This window comes from Agelaius phoeniceus, chromosome 10 (assembly GCF_051311805.1).
Source record: "Agelaius phoeniceus isolate bAgePho1 chromosome 10, bAgePho1.hap1, whole genome shotgun sequence".
Classification (NCBI taxonomy): domain Eukaryota; kingdom Metazoa; phylum Chordata; class Aves; order Passeriformes; family Icteridae; genus Agelaius; species Agelaius phoeniceus.
Window position 1 is genome coordinate 21,626,722 of NC_135274.1, and position 27,965 is coordinate 21,654,686.

Genomic DNA, 27,965 nt, shown 5'->3' on the forward strand with positions numbered 1-27,965 from the left:
AGGGGTTTTGTTCTGCAAGGTTTGTTCCTCACTATTGTTATAAACACATCCCTGGGACCACCAGCCAAAACTGCTGATCCTCCTTGAGTTGAATTTCAAGGACTGGACAGTGAAGGACAACTTTGTCCAATTTCTTCACCCTGTGGTATTTACCAAATGGAAGCACCTGGCCTACAAAGAAAACTGGTTGTCATTTCAGCAGGCTGTGTGGCTTTTATTCCTTCAGGTTCTTTCTGTTAGGAAAAATGTGGATGGTTTTAATCTATAAAAATGATAGATGGCAAAGTAAATAACTTTTTAGCTTCTAAATGCTGCCTTTTAGCCAGCATTAGTGTCAAGAGCTGCTCAGAAATCTCCAGTCAAGTATTTCTGTCTTTCAGGTAAAGTCAAGTACAGAGCCTATCACTCACCAAAAGTTTCTTAAAATGGATGGATTTTTAAAATCCATAGATGTTTCACCATCCATTCCAGATTGTCCCTGAAACAGAAATGATCCCTGGAAAATCTGAGCTTTGCAAACAGTACCAGACACCTCCAGGCAAAGTGGAGAGCAAGATGTCCCAGGGCAGCCCACCTGACACAAGGATCCAAGGCATCATCAGGCCCTCCTCCATCCCCCTGTTACCTCAAACAGGCAGGAATGTGCAATGCCAGACCTTTAAAAAGCAAATTACTCCCTCAGCCACGCTGGCACAGCTCATTTCATCATCTATTAGGGAAAGCAGCACTTGTCACCACTCAGAATTGCTCTTTTAATTGGGACTAAATTGCCCCACACTTTAAGCAGTGATGGTAAAGCAGCACATAGCTAATGGCCATGGAAATTGGTTCTCTCTCTAAACCCTAACCACACTCCTCTTGTGAGGACTGTGAGGCAATTCCAGCAAGGTAATCTTTAAAATTAGTAAAGATTATGCAATTCAAAAATAAGTGATCAGAGCAAAATTCATTTATACCTTATAGCCTATCAAAAACCAGTGTCACTTTCTCATGGAATACATGTGGCACTGTACAGCAGCAGGACTAAAGCCATTCATCCAAGCTGTGACAGTAAATTTATCAAGGGACTTATTACTTATTATGCTGATGTGGCATAATATAGTTTATTGATTCTAGTTCTTTAACATATCACACTTATTGCTTAGGAAATCAAACACGCATTGCTTAGGAAAATTGTTTTAAGGCAACACTAATTTACAAAGGATACAGTTACAGTACAAAAATCAGATTTTACTGTAAATTATTTCACAAATCAAACATCTAAAAATCGATATATATTGATGGATATTGTTAAAAAAAATCAACTAAAAAGAAAAATTTTTCTCAGTGAAACACTTGGTGGACTTGAAACATGTCCTTTCAATATGAGTAAATCATAACCGAAGACCTTTCTTTGAGAAGGGAAAGGAATATTATAAGCTTATGCTGCAGCTGACCCTAACGGGCTCAAACTTACATGTCCTTCTCATGCATTATATCAATATAATGCATCCTTTTTTCCTCTAAAGAAAAAGAAATAAAATTTTAAAAAGAATGAAACCAAGGAAAACTATAAAACAGACAAGCCTTTCTATTAACACCTCTGAAGTACAGATATAACCTATTTTTTGGTTTAAAAAGAAATCATACTTGACATAAGTGAGTATCTGAAGCCTAAATTTATCAAGTCTCTGTTCCACAGAGAGCACTTGGGTCACACAGGGCACCTTTCTTCCACAAAAGCCACCTCCCCATGTTCCCAGAGCCATTCTTCAATGGGGAGGTGGCAGGGGTGTAAGTGGGAACTTTCACTTGTCTGATATTACTCTCATCTCCTTTCAAAAAGGACTTTGTACTTTATAAATACACATTCCAAATTATCCTGTGAATGAAGAGAATCCCAAGTGACTCCACAGTGGGAATGAAATGGGAGCTCACTTAGCTCCTGCTTACCTGGGAATACACCAACAATCATTCCCAAAGATGAAGCAGGCCTGGCTTCAGACTGAGTCTAACTAGATTTAATACTTGCATTTTTGATAGCAACACAAGAAATACCTGAAACTGATATCCAGGAGGAAATAGAATGAGTTCCCACTGAGATTTGCTTTTTTGCAAGGCTCTTTTCAGCTGGTTGAACAAAAAACCCCAAAATTTGTGTACGGGGGACAAAACTGATTATGAGCAAATTGAGTGAGCAGGGGCCTAGGCCAGCACACTACTCCCAGCAGCCATGGAGAGGTCAGGTGTAGCTATTAATTAGCAGTAGCTGTTAATAGGAGCGGGCACTAAATGGGTCTGTACCCAGGGAAGCAGTGACCTGAGCACTCCTTTGCTCACACCCTTCCCTGGGAGGCTCTGCTGCTCCTGCAGGGATTCCTCATTCCTGGAAAAAGGCAATTCACCAAGCCTGTACATTTCATTCACTCCAAGTCTCCAAAACCCCAATTTTCCTAGAAGTTCCAGGCTCTCTCTTCTCCTCAGGTATGTATTTCACAGGGAAAACGATTTGAAGCCCCAAGGTTTTAACATCACTGATTACAACTGATCAGGGAACAAGAAACACTCGAAAATGGAAGCTTCTCACTTCCCTTCGAAAAAAAGAGAAAAAAAAAAAAACAAGTAAAAGTCCTTTTCTCACTGCACTGGCACTTTTATTCCTTGGCCATGACACACAGGAGAGCAGCTGCTGCCTGCTCTCCCAAAGCCCTTTAAAGAATTAAGCTGAAGTTATGGATGACAGCAGGCACCAGCGACAAATCAATTCTTGCCAGAGATGGATTTGGGAGATCCTGCAGGTGATATCACCAGCTGGAGTAAGGAACAGATATGCCTCTAAAGGACAGTTAGCTACAACTGGATGTATTATGAAGGGATTTAAACCTCCCCGTTGCTCCAGGGGGGCAAACATGATAGTGAAGGGAGCATTTGAGTGAGAATACACAGGATGAAAAGCAGAGTTGAAATGTAGGAGCTTCTCTGTAGACTGGCTGGAGAGCAAAGCAAAGATTCTTCCCTCTGTGCCCCCAGCCCAGTTTTAATCATGGGAAGATTATCTAAAAAGCCTGTGGATCTGATATCAACCAAGATGTACAATTCTGGAAAGAAATCATGAGTAAAGCTCAATAAGGCTACAAGAATTTTAAGAACATGAGAGCAATAAGCTAATCTGATAAATAAGGCACAGCCAGAGTTATCACTGGCATCAACATGACTGCCTCTTTCTTTTATTCTTACTATTCAACATCAATCTTTGTTTATCCATTTAATTTACAAAAGCCAGACCCAAAATTAAAACCTCCTAAAAATTATGATAGCCCCACATTTTCATAAAAAAAAAAAAATTAGAATTGTTTCATTTTGATTTGGTTTTGGAGCAATAAAATTGAAATACTTTATATACATCATACAGAGCGAGAAAGGAAAAAAAACAGCTGAATTTGCAAAAGCACTTAAGAGATAGCAGAAATCAGAGTGTCATTTTAAAAAGTAGATTCTGTGTTTCAACTTCCTCCTCTTTTGGATATAGGATTTATGTCCTTTTCATACCCACCCTGAAGGCCTTCTGGAGACAAGTTACACCTACCTTGAACTTAAATTTTGTCATATGTCTTCCAGAAGAACACTGTGAAAAGTTATACTCATGGCACAAACTGATATAATTACTGGATTCCCATCAGCCCAGTGATGTCTGCAGAATCATGAGTGATTTTACCAGATCTGAATCTGCCTGTACTGTGGAGCAGATTGTTCATCTTCAAAAATATATATCTGAACAAACGTAGTATTTAAACTTTTGAATTGTTTGATTTACTGACTGAATCCTATTAACAATATTGGTCCCTTTTTTCTTTTTTCCCCAGTTTAAAATGCAGCATGCTAGGTGAGGAAAAGCTCTTCATTTTTCTTGTGGCAATTACTTTTCCCCTTCAGGCACCTCTGACAACTCATCTTGAAACCTCAGAAACATCAGGAATGAACTGATTTCTGCCTTTTATTGTGAACAATGCAAGCACCTCCTCACAGGGGGTGGGGAGAGGTGTCCAAAAAGGCTCACAGAGATAATGTTGATTTAGGCTGTACCATTGATTAAGCAACTTGGCTAAACCAGTAATTACAACTAAATTGTAATTTCTGTAATTTCTACAATTTCTGTGCTAAATTGCACAGAAATTCTCTAGCATTCCCATTTCATGGGAAACAAGGTGCAAAGTTGAAGAATTAAAAGCCAACACACTGAGTTTTCTTATCTAATGAATTCTAGTATGTCTGCTGGGGAAAAAAAAAACAAAAAAAAACCAACCTTAACACGGTGTGGGATGATGCAGACAGCCAGGATGGGCTCCAAAAGAGGAGCCAGGATGGGCTCCAAAAGAGGAGCCAGGATGGGCTCCAAAAGAGGAGCCCACCAGGAGCCTCCAGTGGAGAACCTGAATATCCCAATTCAGCAACCCATGAACACAAACTGCAGATATCCTACACCATCACAGAATTGTTTAAATTGGAAAACACCTCTAAGACTGAGTCCAACCATTAGGCCAGCACTGTTGAGTGACAAGGTGACTAAACATGTCCCTAATGCCACATCTACACGTCCTTTAAATCCCTCCATCAATCAAAGTGGTTGATGGAGACTCAACCACTTTGACTTCTAACGGGGATTGGTAGACAGGGTTCATTCAACTCACACAGAATCCAGTCCTAATTCAAACAAAACCAACACAAGTTCCCTGGAGCATTTCTGCCACCTCTTTAGAAGTGCAAAGGATTAAATCCTCAAAGCTTCATCTGACCACAAACAGATTTCACCCCAACAGAAAGCTCTCACTGCAGAACTTCAAGCACATTAAGTGATGTCTGCTCCAGCATTATGATTGACACCTCTGTGTCTCTTAAATAGTTTTTTTTTCCTCCTAATTCCTTTACAGGACTGTTAGCAAACTCCCATACCATCTGAGCCTGATCTAAGGAGTAAACAACGAAAATTAAATTAATGTCATGCTCAGTAGCATTTAGAAATTGCAAGCTAAGCAGCTGCCACTTATTCCTCGTAACTCAAAGTATTTTATTGAAGGTAGTTTTCAAATAACATACATTGATTTTGTCAGGTTTGTTTGTTTTTTTTTTTCCTTTTACCCAAGCAACATATGTGGTATGTTCTGTACTTGTAGCCCTACACACACCCAGGTTTCATTGCAGTCACTCTGACTCCTGCCAAACAGATGTTGAGGGAAAGCAACTGAACACAACGTGGGATAAAAGCTGTCTCAGACCAAAATGCTGGGTTAGGAAAACCATGTGGGTAATGCAGTATACTAAAAGCATTGATTATATATTTATATACAGAATTGATAGGTAGCTGAATTGATATTCGACTGCTTTTACTGAATTCATACTATTAAATAGGAAAAAAACCCCAAACAAGTATCAAGAATTATGTTACAGGATGGCAACTACTGAAGTTTTTTAAGTTTCAAAGTATTTATATAATTCATTTTACCCAAAATCCAGATTCTCACTAGTATCCTAATAGCAAGCTAAAATCATTTGACAAGTGATAAAGGGTTTGGAAAGTGATGGTTTTAAACCACCCTTTGAAACAGTAGAATGGCAAGAGATTCCCAGTCCCCAAACAGAAAGTACTGAAGTATTATCCTGGGTCTGACAGACAGGTCAGCAATTTGCTGTAATTTGTGTAATACCCAATCTAATCTTAGCACTTATCTTACTCCAAAACTTTGGTTATGACGAAGCCTAATGACAGAATTCAGTTCAATTTACTCTCTGAAAGACAAAGAAGTTATCTTTTTACATTAAAAATCAACATTTTTCATTACCTGAACCCTTTTCCTATATGAAAATAATTAGATTTGTATGAAGCAGAATCAGTCCAGTACATGAAAACTGACACGAAACCCTTAATATTTACTTTCTCTCTTGAATTTAGTAACAGTGTTGGCTCAAAACATGGTATTACCCACTACAGGATTTAAGATTTGGCTTAGCAAATATGATAAAACACAAATATTATTAGAACACCCATGTGTTTCTGATCTACTCAGTAACATCTCTTTGGATGACCATGACAACAATCTTTTCTAACTTCAGGTATGGGACTTCTGCTGCTTCTGAACTGATACTGATCAAAAAATCTGCAATTCATTACCTTTAACATGAAAAAGGAACTTTGCATTCCAGAAGCCAAAAATAAGCTCATCTCCCCTCCCCACAGAGAAGCAACTTTCAAAAGTTTGCAGGAAAACCTATTTTCTTCCACACTTACTGTTACAGGAAAGTGATTATACTCTGACACAAACATGTTATATAGACTGTCAAAGAAGTGAAAGAATTCCACATTGAAAAAATAATAAAATCAAACCCAGTCAAACCCAGGTATTTTACAAAAACTTACATTCTTAAAACAGGTAATAAAGAAAAAAAAATAAACAAATCACCATCTTTCAGAGTGCAAAGGTCAATTTTTCCATCTTAAACCCTTGGAATAAAGGTTTAATTTACCATATAGAGAAAAAAAAAAACAGAGTTCACTTTTTTGACAAAAATTAGATAGGGATTTTTTTAAAGCACCAAATATTACAAAACATCATATTACCTTGCTTTTCAATAGTGTTATTTGGCAGTCAGCTGGATGTAGGACAGCTGTTCCATTGTCTGTATTTCTGTTCAATTTGAATTATCTGTGTTTTTCAATTCATTTACATTAAAGATAATAATATATTTAGCAATAGAACATTAATAAAGAAAAACCTATTATGATTAGCACAAATTTGCATTATTAAAAAATGAATTTTGTATATGCTTATGAACATCTCCAAAGTATCATGATAACATTGAACATAAAAAAAAAAAAGTCAGGGTTTGTAAATAAGATTCCACATAAAAAACTCAGGTGAAGACTTAACAGTGGCACCTGAGAGCATTTAGACAAGAAACCTGCCAACGCACATACCTGTAAATCCGTTGAATATTTTCAGCTTTGATTTCCTTGAGAATTTCATGGTAGATCTGAGGATTATTAGGTTCTTGAGATGTTGGGGGAGAAGGGCATTTCTTGTGTGCATAATATCCTATCACAATTCCAAAAATAAATAAAATCAAAGCAGTGCAAAATACTTTCAGTATCCGAAAAAAGCTGCAGCGGTTGCTCTTTGGTGCCTGTCTCGTGTAGTGGGAGATGTAGTCAGGGTCTTCCTGGAGCCTCTGGAATCTTCCCTTTGGGGAAGAGGAAGCCTGGATGGGCTCCAGGTCGAGGTCAGGGCTCTGTGAGTTGCCCAGGTGGTGCTGGGCTGCGCTGTCCAGTCGGAAATGGTCAAAGCCTGGCTCCTCCAGCTCTTTTTCCATGTCCCACTCCAGGTCCAACGCTGTGGCTTGGAGCTCATCATTGTCCAGGTATGGAGAGTGCCCCTGTGCTCTCTGGTCTGCATTCACTTTGTGATAGGCCATCTTTTTATCTATTAAAACAAAATTTAAAATTGAAATGCTTGTTTCTATATGCACACCTAAACAAGTTATTTATTCTCTGTAAACCTGAAAGAACGAAACAGACAATAAAGCCCAAAAACTGGGTTGTCAGTATTTCGCTCTCCCTATTTCCATTGTCCTGTCTTTTGTCAGATCAACAGTCCCATGAACATCATCATGGGAAATATATTGTAACAATATGAATAAAAGGAATTTAAAAGTGCCAATGGCAAAGCACTGAAATTATCCAATTATTTTGTCAGTCCTCGAGATAATATTAAAAAATTGAGTGAAGGCTCAGAGTTTCCAAAACAATTATTTGTTACCTGAAAGTAATTTTAAAGCTTAACAACTGTGTGCAACAATTTCATTTCACACACCATACAAAATAATGCTGCTAAAATAAAGTTGAAAAGCTGGAAATAATATGAATTGCCTGATCTGATTCTAAACACAAGGAAATGATAAATTAAAAAAGAAACTTCAGGGTGACACTGTACTTACATATCAATAAAAGGGTTCCATTTAGATGGAGCATTCTATTATTTATAGGTATTTTAAATGCATAGTTCTGGAATGACTGATGAATTTACTTAGAAATTGTCCCAGCTGTTTTGCTCCACTTATTTTTCCCATTTTAATGAATAAAAAGCACTGCCAGGTAAGTATTTGTAACAAAATCATTTATTTAATAGCAAGGCATAACTGTGGCACTTCTAGATATTTCTATGGAAGTAGAAGCCCTCTACAGGGAACTCTGACCTCCAGTAAAAACACTCAAAGTCAATTTTCAACAAATCATCTTTGACAGACTGCAACAACAGGGTGCCTCTTCCCCACACTCTGACAATAGCCATTCCAACACATAAGCATCTGTACTTTAGGGCTTTTCAAACATCAGACTCACTTCTCAATTAGAATTAAATGACAATAAAGATATGAAACCTCTCATAGTGATGAACACTAGATTGACACCTACAACACTACATTACCACTCCATTTTTATGTTTTCAGGCATTTTCACTCCCTAAGATTCACCTCCAAATAACATTACCCCGTAACAGAGGAACCCACTGTAATGGCAAAGTGGAATTCAGCTTTCTGAAGCTCTCTGAAGAGAGCAAACTGCTTGCAAGCTCCAATATAATGAAACAGCCTATTGTCCCCTGAAAGGCTATCTGCCTCTATACAATACCAATTTACAGTGCCTATTTTCCCCCTACAGCCATATAAATATCCCTCACCTATAACTGTCAGACAGCCCGGGGACAGCCAAGAGACCCCACATGTTCCAAGTCACCACTCCAGTCCCTTTGCAAATCAATTCTCCTCCTGCAGCCCAAACCCTTCCAGAGGCAGTGGGAGCAAAGCTAAAGCCTCTTAAATTAGTGTGAAAGCCTGCATTATTTATTTGAATAACAACTGCAAATTTAGTCTTTAAATTCCAGCAGAGTCCACAAATGGCTGCAAAGTCAAGCAGCTGCAAAGCTGCTGTGGCTGCTCTCTGTGGAGTTTGTTAGCCCAGCCCCAAGGTTTGAGAAGAATCCTCTGAACTTCACAATCCCCGTGGTTGCAAATGACCTGGAGATCTCCCAGCGGAGCACTCTGCCTCTCCATCCAGGTTGTTCAGGAAGATATTTAATAATGCCAGCCCCAGAAATGATGCCTGCTGCACTGAGCTTCCAGCCAAGCACCAAGGGGACATCAAACTATGTATTAATATTCTTTGTAAAATTGAGATAACTCATTTTCAAGCTATTTATCTGCCCTTTCGTTCTGTCTCCTCTTCTGTTAGTGGAAGGATTAATGTGCAAACCATCAGTGGCAGAGATCATTGCTAGGTAATATCGACTGCCCAACAACCTCATCTTCCCAACTCCACTTCATATCACTTTTTATTAGAAATTAAAGACTGATGTTTTGTCCTTTAAAACAAAGCAAATCATCACTGCATTTCATAAACAGGTAATTTTGGCTCTAGAATTCCTGAAGTCATTTAACAAGCTGGTTTAGGCAAATAGGTAAACCCTTGGCAGATTACTACAGTACTAGCCATAAACCAGAATTAAGGCAGTTTTTCAGATGGAGTTTCATAGCAAATATTAATCTTGCTGAGCTTATAAATGTTGACCATTGCCTATCTGTGGTAGTTAAGTTTTCCCCGTATTTATGACATTAAAAAAAAAAAATGTTATTGTTCAATGGACTGTATTAAAAAAGGTTATTTAAAGCTACATATAAATGCATAATAAAAATTCATATGAAATTTCTTGAAATGGTTATTATGCAAATGAGTAGTAACCCTTTTCCACAGCTTAACATCTCAGCAATTCAATTTTCATTCAGAGTGCCAAAACCAGTTTCCTCACTTCAAGAAAAAAAACCAAACAAACCAACAAACATGCAAGCAGCTAAATGACCTAAAATAAAAAAATCAATATTCAATTCAGTTTTATATTTGAGACCAGTCTTTGGAGTACGGGATCTTATTAGCAACACACATCCTTTAGTTAAAGAATGCAAAGAATGCAAGAGTAGCTGCAGTTGTTAAGTTCACTTTTCCCACTAATATTCCTAAGCTCATGGTTCCAGTCTAAGGACATAGCACTACTCACCTTGAGGTATCTGAGATCAGGGCCTGCATTGCATTTAACCATTCCAAAAGTAATTTTACAAAGGGTCTCCTGGTTCTTAAGGCACAGATCATTTGTGCCATGCAATCTGTAACACCTGCTCTATTCAGTATTTGGTATTTAGCTGGTTAAGGAAGTAGGCATAACTTAAACATTATTTATTAAACATAGTTTTGGCTTGGAACTGGAAGGAGAAAAAAAACACCACATATTCGCAGTAATAGTGAATTGTGGAAAAAAAAGACAATAGAAATACAGAAAAAAATGAAGTCAAGAAAAAACCAGTACAATAGTCAGTTCAGTCTTCCCTATAACACAGACCATAAAATGAACATATTTTTGAAAGACATTTTTGAAAACTTCAGGAGATAGAAAATTCACCCCATCTGCCAGCAAGCTGTTTCAACATTTAATTGTTGTTAAATACATGTTTTATTATGAAGATAAAAGAGCAACTGCAAAATGCCAGAAGTCTGAATATGCACCAAGCGAGCTTTAAAGCCACTCTATAGGGACAGCAAAGGGGATCATAAACTCTGGAATACTGGACAGAGCCAAGCTGATGACCAATAAAGCTGATGTACATTTCTATACTTCAACTGATTTGTGGGGGGAATGTTTATAGAGAGGTATCAAACCAAAGCTGAATATCCTTTCAATTAACTACACACAAGAAATCAGGAGAGTCAGCTTTATCAGACTGTTGTTGCCTTAACGAGCCCATTTCAAAACTCTCTGCCTGTGCTTTGACCTTAAAAATAACACATTTACATCCTGCCTGATAGGAACATCTTGTTATGGAACTACCAGAAACTTCTTTTCTTGACAACTTTCCCTGCTTCAATCCCTTATCAGCAAAGCTTTCGAAAACTACAGAATATGATCTTCATTAAAAGTCACCCCCCAATACCTACCTAAGAGAAAAGTGAGTTTACCTGAACATTTTATGAAACCAAGAAGGAAAAAGCAATATGAGCATAGCACTGTAAATTGTTTGTGACTGGTGCTGTAGTTGTTAAATGCAGCTCATAAATAGCTGAGACAATTAACAGGCTCATGCCCAGCAGGAAGTGTTGGCAAGTGTTAATGGGCTGCCCACAGAGAGCCCTGCTCAGGCCACTTAGTGCTCAGCGCTGAAAAGGCAAAATTCACCCAGGAATTCTCCTAAAGGCATTGGGGCCTCTTTGTACAGTCATAAATCAAAAATTCCAGGGCTGTTGGACCGTCTCATTTTGAAGGGGTCTTTCCTTTTTATTTTCATCTCAGTATCTTCTATACAGAGTGCTTTTCCTCTAAGCCCTTGTAATCATTTTGTGCCTAGGGAAAGCCCCAAAGTAGATGTAATATCACCTGTTAAAAGGGCCAACAGCTGTGCTTATCATGGAGCTCAACAGCCTCTGCACTTGAAGGCTTAAAACTACGTATGACAGCAAATTAGTACTTTGTTAAATGACATGATGCCAAGTTTCAGGCCTAGACAAATTTCTTCAGAGTTATAAATCCCTGACAAAACTTGTTTGCAGAAGAGATTATGATGCCATTGTCAACAGCAACATTACACTGCCCTGTAATTCAAAAATAATAATGTGATATCTCCATCACCGCTGCCTTAATTTGGTGCAGTAATGATTTCTCCCTTCCCTCACCTTTGGGATATGGGCTTGGCAAGCAGTTCAGTTACAGCAGGACAGTTAAGGACCTTGTGACTCCATAGAGCCACCAGATAAAAACAAATGACAAAATTCACCAGTTGTTCACGTTTCACTGAAGATGAATGCAACCTGAAAAACTGAGCAGTGTTGTAGCAAAAACAACAGAGAGATCAGACTGGGAAAAGGTCTGTAAAACACAGCTAAGTTGAGTCTAAAGTTGTCTCTTCATTAGTAAGTCCTTTTTGGCACAGATGAATGATAAGAGTATTTAACCCCTTCAAATCTCTCATTGATTTTATTATAACCCAAACAGCCATGTGGACCAGGATACCATTGATATCAACACAAAGGATGAGCACATGACAGAACAGGGCCTGTGCTGGACCCTGATTGATAACTTATGCAGATGATGCCCAGCTGGAACAAGAGTTAATCTGCCTAGAATCAAGTGCATCAGCCACCTGAGCTGTAATATCCTGGGCCATCCAAATGTGCACAGGTACATGGATATATTTGCCTGCTGCCTTTTTAGAATCTCTGAATTCCAGGGACCCACAGAAAGATTGCAGAAAGCTCCTTCTTCCCCACTGGACCAGGTAACAAAAAGCAGCCTTAGCTGGTCTCTAATATGCTGGGCATGTACTACTAACACAGATCTTTCCCATTCTCAAAGATGTTTAGTTTGCAAACACCTATTTGCCTGAAACAAAACTCAGATATATTTACTGACGTTATAGGAGCTAACAGCCTCGGTGATAGATGCAGAGTCTGCCGAGGGGGTTTATTAATACTGTGCTGTAATCAGATCACTATAAATGGCTCTGGTAGAGCCTGTGCATTCCTTGTGGGATGTGCTGTGCTGCTGCCTTTGCTTTGCCTCCAGGACAGGTCTTTCCTCCCATTAGGGTGGGAACAGCTCAGTTCTCTCACTGTTCACTCTTTTTGCTCATTTGCAAACATCAGGATGACAACGCCAAACAAGGAGAGAGAAGCCACACACACACACACTCCAGTTTCTTAGTTCAATAATTAATCACTCATTTTTCCACTGGAATCAACACTCAGATCCTTCTCCTTGAGAAGGTCATTGGGTAGGATTTCATTGTTTCTAAAAGCAAAGAAGCAGATGGACGATCAGGAGTTCCAGGGCTAGTTGGGATGTGTTGTGTATGTGTGTTTACACGCTGTTCTTAAACTGGGGAAGAAATTTTGTCCCACATCTCTGCTTAATTGCACCAGGCCCCGGCCCCACCACCTAAATCCTTCTACCCAAACCACCTCCTCACCATTTACCTTCCCAAAACCCTGCCTGAGCTCCTGCCTACCCCACCCAAAGCTCTTCTTCCAAAATGTCAGTCTTTCACTTTTCCCATTTTTCCTCAGACTCCCTGTACACTAACCTAATACCCAGTTTGCCTGCACAGGTATGTTTTTCCAACTTCAAGGTTTTATCAATAATATATTTTGCATTATATTCCTCCAGACATTATAATTGCCTCTGAAAGAAATAAAATCAAAGCTTTACCAGGACAAAAACTATTATTGGGGCATTTGCATTTAAGCTTATAGTTGAATTTGATGTGAAATAAAATCATTGTAAATGGTGTTTAACTTGAAAATGCTGACAGCAATAGCTGCACTAACAGGCCATAGCAGTTCTTAAGAAAGTTAATTTTATATGACTCATTTATGCTTCGGAAATTTTTACGTTGCCCGTCTTTAGATTGGGCACATTTCACTTTGATATTTTTCAAACTCTTTTTTCTCTTTAATTACAGTCAATCCTATTTAAATTATTATTTTAAAAATTAAGTAATTTTAACTTTGAAAATTTGGAAACTGTACATTTACAAGCCACTACATTGTAATAAAATGTGCTAGTGGAAGTCTGCTATACTTCAAAAGATGCAAACCAACATTGCAAAATGCTGTGTGGTTTCAACCCGAATCTTGGAAAGAACAAAAAAGCCGCAAACCAGAAGAAAAAACCCACAAAAAACCAACATCATAACTAACCAGCCAACTAACAATAAAAACAAACAAAAGAAAACTAAAATCAAAAGGTCACTTTTATGGATGAGCTACAAACAAGAAAAACAGGAATGTGGCCTCATCATAGGCATCAACTCCAGTCCTGATTTTAAACAATCAGTGACAAAACCTTGCAGTGAAAATATTAACACATTCTCTTTAGGGAAAGAAAAACAACCAAAGGAAACCAACCAAAAAAAAAAGAAACCACAACCCACAAACAAGCTGATGACTCTGGACCTTTTGGGATACAATTTTATCTAAAACTGGTCCAACCGTGCTGCCCCAGCAGGGTCATCCCAGAGGACACAGCACAAGATTGCATCCAGATGGTTCTGGAGTATCTCCAGTGAAGGAGACTCCACACTCTTTCTGTGCAATCTGTTCCAAGTGCTCCAGTTCTCAGAGTTTGGGATCAATTTCTCAGACTTAGATGGTTACAGAAGACAAATCTTCCTAATCTTCCTATTAGCAATATTTCACATGGCAATGAGAGATACAGAGGAAATATGAAGCCCTAATGTCTCATGTCAAGAGTAATTTTTTTGATAAAACCAGACTTTAAATGATATATTCAAAATACTGATAGACACACATGAAAATGTTCCTGCTGTCATCATCCTGTGCTATTCTAACTTGCTCTAGAAAAATAGGTCAGTACTTGAATGAAAAAATTAAATCCTTACTTCAAGATTACATTTTCTAGATTTTTTTTTTCTCATTTCTTGCTCAGTGGGGTTTTACTCAGTTTTATCAAGTTCAACAATGACAGGGAGCCCTTAAAAATAATATATTATGGAGCTGAAGACGACAACATTTACAATTTAGCTTTATTGGAATTTTACTATATTTTGATAGATGACAGCTTTAATGATTCTGTGCATGGTTTATGGCAGAAAACAGTAAGGCAGTAACATAATTTTCTGCTCTTTTCAACGATCTGTATCCAAAGAATTCAGAAAACAAGCGAGTGCACTTCATAATCACGCCAAATTTATTTTCTGGGTGAACTCTCAAATGTTAAAGCTCAAGTACATGGAGTGGTGTTGCCGTGGCAACCCAAAATGAGCCCATGTTTGTAAAGCACACTGGTGTCCCCTGCACACCTGTGAGGCACAGGGACAGCCCAGACTCCTGTCAGGAGGGATTCGAGCTGGGCACGCATCATCAGCCCCGAGACTGCTCCTGGCGAGGCCAAGGGACGTTGTTGGAGCCATCAGGCTGTGACAACCCTGCATATGATCCATACAATGCCAGAAGCACAGCCTTGGTTAGGCCGGCAAAGACCTTTAAGGTCACCCAGTCCAGCCATTCACCCAGCACTGCCAAGGCCACCGCTACGCCGTGTCCCCAAGTGCCACAGCTACACAGATTTTAAATACCTCCAGGGGTGGTGAGTCCACCACTGCCCTGGGCAGCTGTGCCAGGGCTTTCAGGGAAGGAAAGTTCCTTGTATCTAATCTAAACTCTCTCTAGTGCAGCTCAAAGCCATTTCTTCCTGTCTCACCACTTGTTACCTGAGAGAAAAGACCGACCCCACCTGGCTGAACCTCCTTTCAGGGAGTTGTGGAGAAGATAAGATCTCCCCTAAGCCTCCTTTTCTCCAAACACCATCTCCCTCAGCTGTTCTTCCTAAGCCTTGTTTACTCCTGCTTCTAGGGCCTAAATGAGAAACCCTTCATTTGCCCCAAGATGTAATATTAGAAGATTTAGTGTTGCTATAGCTATAGGCGGAGTAGAGCAGTGAAATGTTTGGTGTCCTTTGACCTTTTTTTTTCCTAAATCTCCACTGAAATAAGCTGTCAAGTTTGAGAAATGTCAGAGTTTGGTCATTTGAGTCTGCCTGGAGGTGTAATTTTGCATGGTGTACAATTCCTGTGAATTTATCAGAACATGTTTTTTCACACATAGTCAATATGGTGTGACATTCAGCATCCTGAGTCCGCCAATGTCTACACGCCGAAATGAGTTTATGATTTCTCTTACAAAGAAAATCCAAGATGTGTTAGTTCAGGTCAACAAAGGAATCCTCAGTGGATTCCTGAGGATAAAAATCAAAGGAAGCACCCCTTCTTCTTTCTGCCATTTCCTCTGCACACCTATCTTCTGGCAGTTCTGCCACAGGTTTAAGATCTGTGATGAACTACACCTACATGTAAAGCTTGACATATCAGTAATGTATGTGCTGTCAGCAGCTCTCCAGAAGAATTTCACACTTTCTCTTAAGCCCTTGTGGAACTAAGCCACAAAAGCAGCCAGATCTGATGATTTCAGCCAAGTCCTACCCAAGCCTGACCACATCCTTGGGAGAAGAGACACGGCTGCGTAGCCTATGGTTTAATCGTCAGCCTCTCTCTGATGGTCTCCCAATCATTATTTAGAGAAATCTCTCAGCCTTGCTGTGCTGTATGGAGATGAGTGCATTGCAAGAAATAAACTGGGTAAGTCCATTATCCTAAAGACTACCTTAATTTTCAGTCTCAGCCTGATCTGCTCCTTTTTGACACACTCAAGTTGCCAGTCAAACCTCCATCTATGCACAACTTATCACAGACTGCCAGTAGACTGAGCTTATTAACACTGTTAGTCTATATACATTTCTCAAGGAAGAATTTCTTAAAAAGCAACCATAACACTTCTTGACCATTTAGAGAAGAGCATGATACACACCTTATAATCTAAAAAAACCCCAGATCAGCGACTGTAGAGGAAAAACTGCTCATAAACCTTCTTTATACTTGGCCAGGGTTGTGCATAGCTATTACAGCTTAAATTGTTTATGCTGTAGAACTTTTGATTTAGAGACATTAGCAGTTGAAGAGAAGCAAAGTGTGCATTATGACAAGAACAAAGAGGACATATTCAAGAAACATATAGCTTAGCACACTGAGCTGAAGAAGGCTGTAAACCATGTAACATGCTTAGAGGTATTGCAGCAATTCCTTGCTAAAGTGGGAACAGTGCATCTACAGAAGGGCTGATGGTTTCTGCTAATTCAGCTCTATACCATCAGATAAATGTGGGCTGATGATCCTGGGGGATGCTGGATGCCCATGTCCAGGTACACACCCTGGACAGGACAGCCAGTAATGTTTGGGACCTTTCAACAAAGTAATGGCAATCAGAAAATGACAATCTATTGACAGCAAAAAATGTTAAATAACAAATGCCACAGGAAAGCAGCTGTGGATGATCAGTCACAGAGCATACTTTGCTTACTGGCTTAATATGTACAACTGCTTCCTCTCCAATTTTCTTTAAAAAGCACCATTAATCCAAAATACCCCAAGGAACAGTGCTAGGAGAAGACTAAACCTTCTGTCCCTGCTTTCAGCTATAAACCAGAACATGTCCATATTCATGTCATAGCAGAACTTGTTACAGCCTCTTTAAAAATGGGATGATACATCAATTACAATACTGGAATTAATTCTGGAAAGTAACTCTGAAAAGTTGACAATTCACAGAATCATGAAAATGTTGGCTGGCAGGGAACTCACAGGGTCACCTGCTCCAACCTCCCACACAAAGCAGGACTGCTGCCAAGAACAGATCAAGTCACCTCATTCTTAAACTGAACTCATCAAGCATTCAATCAGAGCTAAAGGGTTCAATATAAACACAAATGTATGCCATTGCACTCCCTTTCTTTCCTCTGCTGCCAATACATCTGTTTCTTAGTAAAAATAGCATCAGTATGCAAAAATAAAACTCTCAGACCTGTAATATAACCAGTTGTTAAAATTCATATGGACATTTTTGCTTAAAAAAAATTACAATACAGAAAAGAGACAGAATTGGAAAAAGAAATGAAAAGTCTTAACACACAGACATAGCAGCCATGGCATGAAAAATTCATTTCCATTAATGAGACGTGGTAGTCCCCAGGCCAGCGCCCTTTGTATGTGAACCATGTTAATCAGATTGTATGAGCATTTGCTGGAAACTCCTGGGACAGCAAGCAACTATAACTATAGAGCAAGCACAGCAGATTAGCAGCTTGCTAAAAACTGCTTGACTTGTAACTGTTGAAGCACAGGAATGATGCAGGTTTGCTGAATTACTGATAAATGAAGCATTTTATTTATTTGTCCTGTATTTGTTGCAGCCTTTGACACAATTCCCTCATCGCCAAAACATGGACAAAACTTCTTTCTCAGGAGCAGCTTTATGTTAGAAAGCACAGAATAAACACACAAATAAGGTCTCTGTCAGCCCAACTTTGGTCACAGATGCTTCTGGCACAATGCCTTGTTATTGCTATCCTACATCTCCAAAAACCCCCTCAGAAACTGCAGCTGGGCTGGAGTGGGATGGAAACACAAGAACTCCCACAGGGGCTCACTGCAGGAGCTCTGCAGGTTTGAATGAGGAGTACAGCTGGACTCACAGCAAGGCTGAGCAGGACAGCAGGACCTGCTCTTGACCAGGCAGACTCCTCCTTTTGAAGAGGTTCTATTGCCTGAACCCTTCAGCCTGAAGCAGGAAAACCATCTGGATTCAGGCTTTCCTTCCTTCATCTGGCAGTTAATACATTCAATTGCTTCCTAGCTTGGGCTTCATCTGCTGCATCATTCCAGTGATGCAAACAAAAGGAAATCTGCGCTACCTAAGAAAACTTCATTTTAAAAACATTTAGTTTGAGAGTTTCGTGGAAATTTCAAAGTTATAAAGGTTTTTATTGATTTTATTCCCAGCCTAATTTTAATCTTAGTCACCACCTCACACTGTCTGTGCAGAGCCAGGAGTCAGTAAGAAACCAGTGTTCTCAAAAAGTTGCCCTCCAATTGAAGGGAATCAATAAGCTAATTTCCAAAGAACATAACCTAGCAATATTCATGAAAATATTATCCATAGCTGACTCTGAAAAGGAATCCCAAGAGACAAACATGCTATTAGTGACGCTCAATAATACAAACTATTAAATTCTGCAAAATACTATATGAGTATTTTCAGCATTATACAGATAACTTTGATTCAAAATATGAATTACAGTCCAATTGCCTGCCTTTTTTTTCTGCCTACAATACTTAGATGTCTCCTTGAAGGAAGAAGAGAAGACTTCATAAAATAAACAAATGTATAATCAACCATCATTCATATGCAGCTTCTGTCTCTCTGCAGGCCCCTGGGAAATTGCCTAGATCACTATAGTGACTCTCAGTATGGCCCTGGTCTCTTCTGCCTTTCAACCCTTTTGAAATACAAATTTAAAAAAATAAATAAATATAAAACTAGGGATAAAGATCCTAAACTCCATAAGGGTCTGTATTTTTTTTTGACTTCAAGAAATGAAAATGAAATTTTTCAGTTTCCCCAGAAATGTCATTCAAAACTGAACATGCTCTGCTTTACCTTACATGTTAATTATTTCTCTTAGAAATAAACATTTCCTTGCTAAAAATGTGCATTTTTATTAAATTTGGGGGTTTAGTGGGAATATTTCCCTCACAAAACAACTTAATCAGCTTTTTTTATACATGACCTAATTCTAAGCTGAGGGGGAAAATAAAAAGTGAAGTCAGAAGATGCCCATGAGGAAGAGGATAAGGACTTGCAAATCAAAAAAGCAGCAGCACTTCCTTTATCTCTACTACTTTTTTTACAGGGAAATGTCTCCCATTGAGCTTCATAGTACAGTGCTTTTCATGATTTACAGCAAGAAAAGAGGCAAATCAGTCTCTAGTGCAAAGTCACCCAAGCTCATGCAAAATTTAGAGTGACTAAATTTATAATTAAAATGAATCCAGAATTGACATTAGAAAACAGTTTGTACATTAACAGAAATTCAAGACTGAAAATCTGAATGTTTTTTTTTTTTTTCCCCCCCAACAGCAAACTCACAGAATTCCCTGTATTTTAGATATAGGACATACCTGTAATTTCTTTATGTATTAAGGGTATTTAGAAACACAGTGAACTACATTAAGCATGTCTCATAGCTTTTGTAATTTATTTATGAACCGGGGCATTATTAAAAATAAATGATCTTCAATAGCACTTAAAAGTAAAGCTGTTTTGAGACCAAATGTTAGGCAAATGGCATGAAAATGTAAAACTTGGGGAGTCACAAAGCACTGCTCTATCACAAAATATTTATATTACCAAAATACAGCCTGAAACGACCAGGGTTGTTATAACACAAACAAAATCATTACAATTGCATAACATGTCATTGACTATCAGGATTTAGTTAATTACTCAATTTTCCAACCTCTTTTAAAAATATCAAGCCATGACTCTGCTTCACCCAGATACAAAGGCTGTAGCTGCTCTGGCAGATGTTACAAAGGGCTTGGTCTGAATATGGCCAAAAGTGGCAAGTTCCATTACCCATTTTCAGACATTTTACAAAATTCTCAAATAGAACCATTACAAGGTCATGCCCAAAGCCCAGCACATTGAATGTGAAGACAGGAACCCTACAGTGACCACTGTGCCACATCTGTATGTAAGTGACACATAAATGCTTCGTAAATCTCTTTTGGACCTGTAATTCATTTCCATTTCTCTCTTACTTTTAGATCCTGGAAATAATTAAGCCTTCAGTTAAACCAGTAAAATATTTTGTGCTGTCTCAAAACCACACTGGATTTTTACCTTCCTCTGCTAACCTTAGTCCAAAATAATTGCAGAAAATACAATTATCTACCACAGTCACCATCTGGGACATGAAAGCAATCATTTTAATTATTGCCATTGTAACTTGGGACCCACAAAGACCATTTCCTGGGCTACATATGGAGTTTATTTTTATGGATTAATGTCAAAACAGGTGGATGCAACATCTAAAAAGGCAGTTGGCTAAATGCTCATAAACTTTCCTACCTAGTGCAGACTACTACAAACAATTGGAGAACTGAATTTTATATCCAAGCTGGTTGTTAAGCTGCTGGGTGATTTCAAAAACAAAATCAGCACTGTTCTAAAGCACTTTTATGTATCATTGAAGTAGCTGTCATTGAAGTAAAGAGATAGCTTTGTCATTAGAGATGCAGATTATCAAAAACCAGTAATTTTACTGACTGTATTGGGAATTGTGTTTATGGAAAAATGAGAATACTCTGGGCACTTTTATTTGAGTAGATACCTATGAGGATGCACCTCTAGCATAAGCCATCAAAGTTAAAATGGATTTATCCAGCAGAGCAATCTCGCAGAAAAGAGCAAAGTAGGACTGCAATCTAATTAAATTAATGAGAACCAGAAAAATAAATATATAGGGAATGAAATTAAGAGAGAGTATTAACTTAAAGAGTTTTTGAATATAGCACTGAAAAAAGCTACTTACATGCCTTTGAAGATAGTTTGAATTTGGTTTACCAAGGTCAAAATGACTGCAACACGAGTAAGAAACTGGAAGACTTACATAAAATGGTAGTAAGCAAAATCTTCTCAGAGCCCTATCACAATTTAGGCTTCACACAGCTGAAAAAAACCTGAAAGGACTCTCATTTAATGAGCCCATAAGACCTGAGTCATGATATGAAAGTCTTAGGATTATTAATGAATGCAACAGTCAATGGAATTCCCAGCCTGCAAGTGTTTGAGAGGATCATCACTTCCTTCATCCTGACACAATGAACTCCTCCTGTGGGCTGCAGAGGCTGCTGAACTCCCATCAGTATTAAGGGAAATCAGTTTGGTCAGTTCCCCCAAACTGTGCTCTGAGTTAGCAATAGCTTTCCATCCCACAACACACCTTGAATTACAGCTAATAATGGTGGCTGGTCTCTGGTTTGCCTCATTGTTTAAACTCGTAGGCTGGTTATCATCAAGATATCTCACTACTTACTGCCACTACTTTAATAAATGGTAAAGACCAATTCTGGACTGAGATGAGCTCAAAGCCAGTTTTTTGGCCAGAAGTTCTGCTTTTTGTAAGTCAAGAGCAGCACAATCAGCAGGGCTCCCTGGTAGGGCTGGGGAGTTCTGGAGCAAGACCCCAACAAACCATGACTGACTCAGCACCATACCTGGATCCCATGGATGTTTCCAAAGATATCCATGATCACTCTAAACACACTCTAATAACCTACTGAGGCTGGGCAGAATGCTCTTCTACTACCTGATTAGAGCCAGAACTTACTGATCTTCTTCCATGAAGATTTCACGTCTGCAGATTTCTTCTCTAAATTAAAATGATACCTTGCTTTTTGCTGGACAACATGCTCCAACCTTAATCCTCTGACCATTCTAATTGCTTTGAATGAAATGCCATTAAGGGTTGAAAGCACACACATACCTGAAGTATTTAAGCATTGAGATCTAAATCCCACTTTTTGGCAGGCCTACTATGAGCATCCAGATCTAGTTCTTTTTTAAGATTCACCGGCAGCATACTGTAGAGTGCAAGGATTGAGTTAAATCTTTTAAAAGATAATGATACAAGTATTTAGCTAAATTGAAAACAATCATGACCTTACATGACCTTACTAAGAATATTCTAATAGTAATGTTTATTCACAGCAATGATCTGCAGTAGGTTTTCATCCCATAAGGAATATTTCACTATTGAAAATAAAAACATCTTTGCCATGTTTTGAAACTAAATAATTAGATTTAGATAAAATATGCTTAATTATGCCCAGAACAATCAAGACTGACTGCTTGGAGGGTGTGAGTCCCTCAGTCCATCTGCTGAGTGCGTTCACTGCTTTTTTGGCACTTCCTTGAAGTCATGAAGTGAACACACGCACACAGAGGTTAGAAACACTTCAAAATCATGTAAGCAGATGGTGGTACAGCAGGTAATAATTTAATTACACAACTCCTAGAACATGTTTCCAAAACTCCCCCCCTCCCAAAAAAAAAAAAAAAACCACAGAAGAGGGAGGAAATTAACAATGTTCAGGCTGATCTTTTAATTGCAGCGCAGTAGCTTTTGTTGCATTGGCACTGATATTCTGCAGCTGGAAAGAGTAATAAACAAGAAGTTCTATACCATGTTTTACTCCTAACACAACATTTAAGATGGAAAAAATAAAAATTAGCATGATAAAATATAAGTTTTCCTTGTAGACAAGAAAATAACAGCAACACCAACAAAGAAAACTTATCTATAGTTTTGCAGGTATAAAGAGGTCAGAAAGATACACACATACATCTGCTCTTGCTCCTATGCAGAACTGTGATACTTCTGAAGTGTGAAAGCAATGAAGAAATGCTGCTCTTATTAATTCTTCATTTCATGCAGAAGCACAGAATCCCATGGACATGGGGCAGCACAATAGAGATGAGCTATCAGAGCTGAACTGAGCAACTGAATGAAAATGAGAGAAGAGCATTGAAGAAAACAACAACAACAACAAAAAAACACACAGCCTAATATTGTGTTGTCTACATAACACCTATGAAGGCTGAAAGAGAAAAAAGGCTCTCCTGCAAGCTCTTATGGCAACTTCATGTTTTAAACAAGGAATTGCTGCCTACAAAGAGGCTGAGGATGACGAGATAAACACTGAGGTACACAAGGTTTGATTGGCATTTTAAATCAGTGGTGCTGAGTCATCCTAACTTAAGGAATGTGAAATTACATCAGAGATGCATCAACATTTGCATTATGGGCATAAATTAAGGCATAAAAGTGTAAGGAAGCTAATGCAAATGAATTTGAATAATCAGCCAATTGTCACTGAGACTGAGCATTTTCCAGCTCCTGCTGGCATTATGGGATGTCTTCTAGTGAGACATTGAGATATGGGCAGAAAAAAGGAGTGTTTGGTATAAGGTAGAATTAATGCTTATGAAATTACTCCAAAATAATACAAGTTTATACATAATACTTTAACTTTGTCATAGAACGGTGTGTTTTGTCCTTATGGAAAGGTCAAATGGCTTTAAGAGTCACAATATCTGAGTCACAAAGTTTAAGTAGTGATTTATACATATATGCATAGAGACATGTATAAAAGAAACATAATAAAAATCACTAGTTGAATTTTTGGGTTATTTTCATTCTGACTTCAAATGACATAATTGGCTGCCTAATTGGAAGTAAAAAACCTAGGCTTATGATTTAGGCAGCTCATAATGCAAACTTTCATTGTATTATTTTTTTATTAGTTCCATTTCTCAGCAAGCTCTGAGATTATGGAAGTTGGGTTCTGGGTTTTATAGTACTACAAAATAACATATGAAATATTATTTAGCATTAAATTTTGTAAACAAGATAAGGTCCCTCCAAATTGTGCATCTAGTTCCAACTTGGGATCAACTTCTCTGTTAGAATGCACAGCAAATGAAAAACCAGCACAGCTTCCTGGAGTGTCACCCTGTCTTTGTTGCACACTTATTTTTTCCTATTTTTTACTGAGTACGTCAATGGCATAAAAGAAGAGAGGTGAAGCATTTACAATTGTTTTCTATAATTTCATCTTTTGATTCTCACAACTTATTTCCCTCTAAGTTATCAGAACAGAAATATCACAAAAGGTCACCTGGATGTAGAAACATCAAAATCCCCAGCATCACTCCAGCTAGGTTTATGATGTATAGCTTGAAATGCAAAATAAACTCAGAGAAATATATTAAAATAAACCTCATAATGAAAACAATAGTAAATACAATTTAATACTGTGCTGTGCTTGTCATTTGAAAAGGAAGTTCAAATCAAATTTTAATAAATATGATATATGAGTTCAGAGTGTAATAGTGCCTTTACCACATAAGAAAATTACTTTTGTTTTTTAATTGAATGCTGTTTAATGAAGCTTTACCTTACTTTTCAGACTACCTACACCAGAGTGTTTTGGAAAAAGAGTCTGAAGTCAAAGTTTAATTAAAATCCTCTGCATGTCCTATGCCGTTGTTGTTTGGGGGTATTTGGTTGCTTTTGGGGCTTTTGTAGGAATGGCTTATGTTTTGTACACATATTATCCACTTTATTAAGTATATTTAAGTATACATGCAAACAACTATATATGTGCATGCATTTTCTATTGCTATATACAGAATAAGTGGAAGTTATTATCTGGCATTTTCTTAAAAAAACTACACAACCACTGAACTACTTTTGTGGCAACAAATATCTTATTAGAAAATAAAAGTGGCAGTAACAACTACCAGGTTTCACTATTTAGTGGCAAATATTAGGATTCTGACTGTTAAAATAACTCCAAACAGCCCTAAAGTTGCTGTAGCTGAACATGTGAGGAACGGGCTGAGGGAAGCTCTTGCTAGAAGGGCAGCCAACCCAGAAACAACCTGCTCTGTCCTCCAGAAAAAAAAAAAAAAAAAAAAACAAAACCAATCTGAAGTGTAAGAGCTTTACCTAAAGGAGATATCCCCATTTATATGAATATAAAGACAGACATGGTAGATGCAGGTATCCAGTGGGACATGGCCATCCCTACAGCAGCAGCTCAGTGGCTGCCTCAAGGCACCCCTGCCCAATATTGAGCATCAAATTGAGTGAGTTTTGCCTCAGAAAAGGAGCAGAAAGTAAAGCAAGAGCCAGCTGGTCTGTTTTGTCCACCATCAACTGCAACAGATGTAGTGCAAATGAAAGTGCTGTTAAGTTTTCTGATGAACATTTATCATCCAAACATTACATCATGGCAGTGAATAGTGGTAAGTAGCCATGAGAAAGCTCAGATAGAAGAACAAAAGACAAAAATCCTAAACAAGCTTCTTAAAAAAAATAAGAAGTTATTTATTTTTAATGCTCCCTTGAATGCTAAAGACCCTACAAAGATAACAGGCCAGACATGCCTGATGTAACTCACACAGGGCAGGCCGGGGAAGAGCCAGGCTCAGCATCAAACACCACCATCCCCAGCTCTAACTGGCTTTTAAACAGTGCTGAGTTGATTGATGTGTCCCTTCTGATTTACCATATACTTTTCTTTTGGTTCTGTGAAGAGAAGTTAAACACGTGGAAGAGAATAATGTGTCAAGCAGGAGATTAGTTTTACAGCCTGTACACTGAAGTGAATAAATTGTACTTTCATTAACAGAAGTAGGCCACACGCCGGAAAAGTCATCGGATTCGCTTCACTGGTGAACTGGAGCAACAATATCTGATTAGAAAGCCTCAGCAGTTCAAAAGTCTTTAAAGACAGGTCCAGTGGTTATACAATTAATTTTTAATGATATTGTTCCATCTGGGAGATTTACTTCAAGTGCCAAATGGGTTCCCTGAGCTGAAGTATTAGCTTTAACAAACCTGACACATCTACAATCTGTCTAGTATCTGCTTAAAATACTATTAAAAAGTTTATGGGGAGATGCTCTCCTTATTTGTGCTTTCTTCTTCTCCTCCAGCAGTTTTCAAGGTCCTGTAATGCACCCATAGTAGGAAACATTAGCAGCAGTAAGCTGGGATTTTTTGGGTTTTTTTGTTGTTTTTTTTTTTTTTTTTGACAATTTGGAAGATCTAAAAGTTTGTTAATAGCAATAGTCATACAAAAATGTTATGAAAAATTGGGGTTTATTCCAGCTGGATTATATGATAAACCATCCTTTTGGAAAAAAAATTTAAAATCAAGATTTCTGATTCCAGAAATAGAAATGTATCATTTTCAAAAACCGTATCAAAAGTAATCCCCATAAAACTTTTTTATAACTTTCCACAATTTCAAAACTGAACAGGGCTTAGAAACTGAATTCCTTTCTCTCAGAATTCTTGCTAAATATTGCCATTAAGAAGTTATTTTTTCATTCCAAGTAACACAAGGCTGATTCTGCTGTTTAGCGCAGAATCCAACTCTCAATCTTTAAGCACAAACAAAATAAAGAAGGATTTCCTTCTTTTTCTTAGAAATATTAATAGATGTTACATTTGTTGTATCAGCACTGATTTTTATTCAGTTATCCAAGTACAGCAACAATGCTGAGATTTTAAATGGAAATTCAAGGATAATTCAGAATGGTATTTAAGTGTATACTTTCACATACTTTTATGGACTTTTGTACAATTAGAACAAACAAATTGCTGTAACACTGCTACATGACTATGTTTTTTTGAACAGGCAGCCTCTATTCTAAAAATGGTTTTGTCTCCAGGGAAAAATCTACATTTCTTCAATTAAAAAAATATGCACATCAAGCTACTAAGCTGTATTTTGCTACTGTACTTTTACTCATATCACAATAGCGAGGTTTAAAAATAATCAAGCAGACATCCAGTTCCTATTCTGAGTAGCAGGATCTTTTTCTATGACCACAGGCTTCATGACATGAAAGCAAAGAGCAGCAATTGCTGGAAATCAGCTTTGTAGGATAGAAAGCTTTCACCCACATCTTTTGGTGAAACAAATAAACAAAAAAAAAAAAAAAATCACCAAACTTCATTTCTAAAACTGGGACATATTTGTGGAAGCAGAGAATTCTGTTTCCTTGACCCAGAGTGTGTTGCATGACTCATATTGCACAGAGCAGCTCCAAGAGAGATGGGAAAGAGACCAAGCTGAACCTCTGATTGAACAAGTGCTTAATAAGGCTGATCAGACTGAGAAGGAAAATCTTGAAGCTGGGGAATCTCCTCAAAAAAAATATATTGAGAACTTAATGCAAAAAAAACCCACTAGCAGGTAGCATTGCTAATATTCAAATTGTTATTATCTAACCTAGTCTCGTATTTTCCCTTTTAAATAATAATTGTTCCACCACTGTGGCTTTTTGATTCTGCAACAGACAACCTAGCACAAAGCTCACTGAGCATTTTTTATCCACTTCTTTCCCCACAGAAACCACTGGAAAGCAGCTGATCCCAATTCTTGTATCAGTTTCTTTCCTTTATAAAATATGTAAATGCTTACCAAACTTACATTTTAGAACAGATGTACATTTTACAGTCAGCAAACAGAAGCTTTTCATGGATAAAATGGCACCTATGCCATTTATGAAAAAGACATCTAATATAGCTGAAAGGAAAGAACATGAATAAATGAATTTTGTGTTATTTCTACTTCATCAAAAAACATTAAGAATAAAAAGTAGAGATTCACAGTACCAGAGAAAGAATAGAAGACTAAAAGATTATTCTAAAGGTCACATTATCTTAACAAAGTGCCACTTTCTGACAGTGTGACACTGATACAGAAATAATACACTCCATTTACCAGCAACTGCTCTGTGACACCTGTGCCCTCTGCACTCTAAACAAAGAAATTAGTGATTTTTCTCAAAGGCCACACTGTGAGCATGGTATTTCTCTGCTGCTGAGGTGAGCAGCTCCAGCGCTCAA

The 27,965-nt window shown here is 38.0% G+C and overlaps 1 protein-coding gene across 2 annotated transcripts in view; it reads right to left on the bottom strand.

Annotated features, from left to right (window-relative positions):
• NAALADL2 (N-acetylated alpha-linked acidic dipeptidase like 2) overlaps positions 1-27,965 on the bottom strand; it is a 405,646-nt gene that overhangs the window by 214,037 nt on the left and 163,644 nt on the right. For both annotated transcript variants that reach the window (XM_077184127.1, XM_077184126.1), the window contains one exon: positions 6,950-7,451. In XM_077184127.1, the coding sequence (XP_077040242.1) occupies positions 6,950-7,443 (494 nt within the window). In that variant the 5' untranslated portion in view covers positions 7,444-7,451. The remainder of the gene's footprint in view (positions 1-6,949; positions 7,452-27,965) is intronic.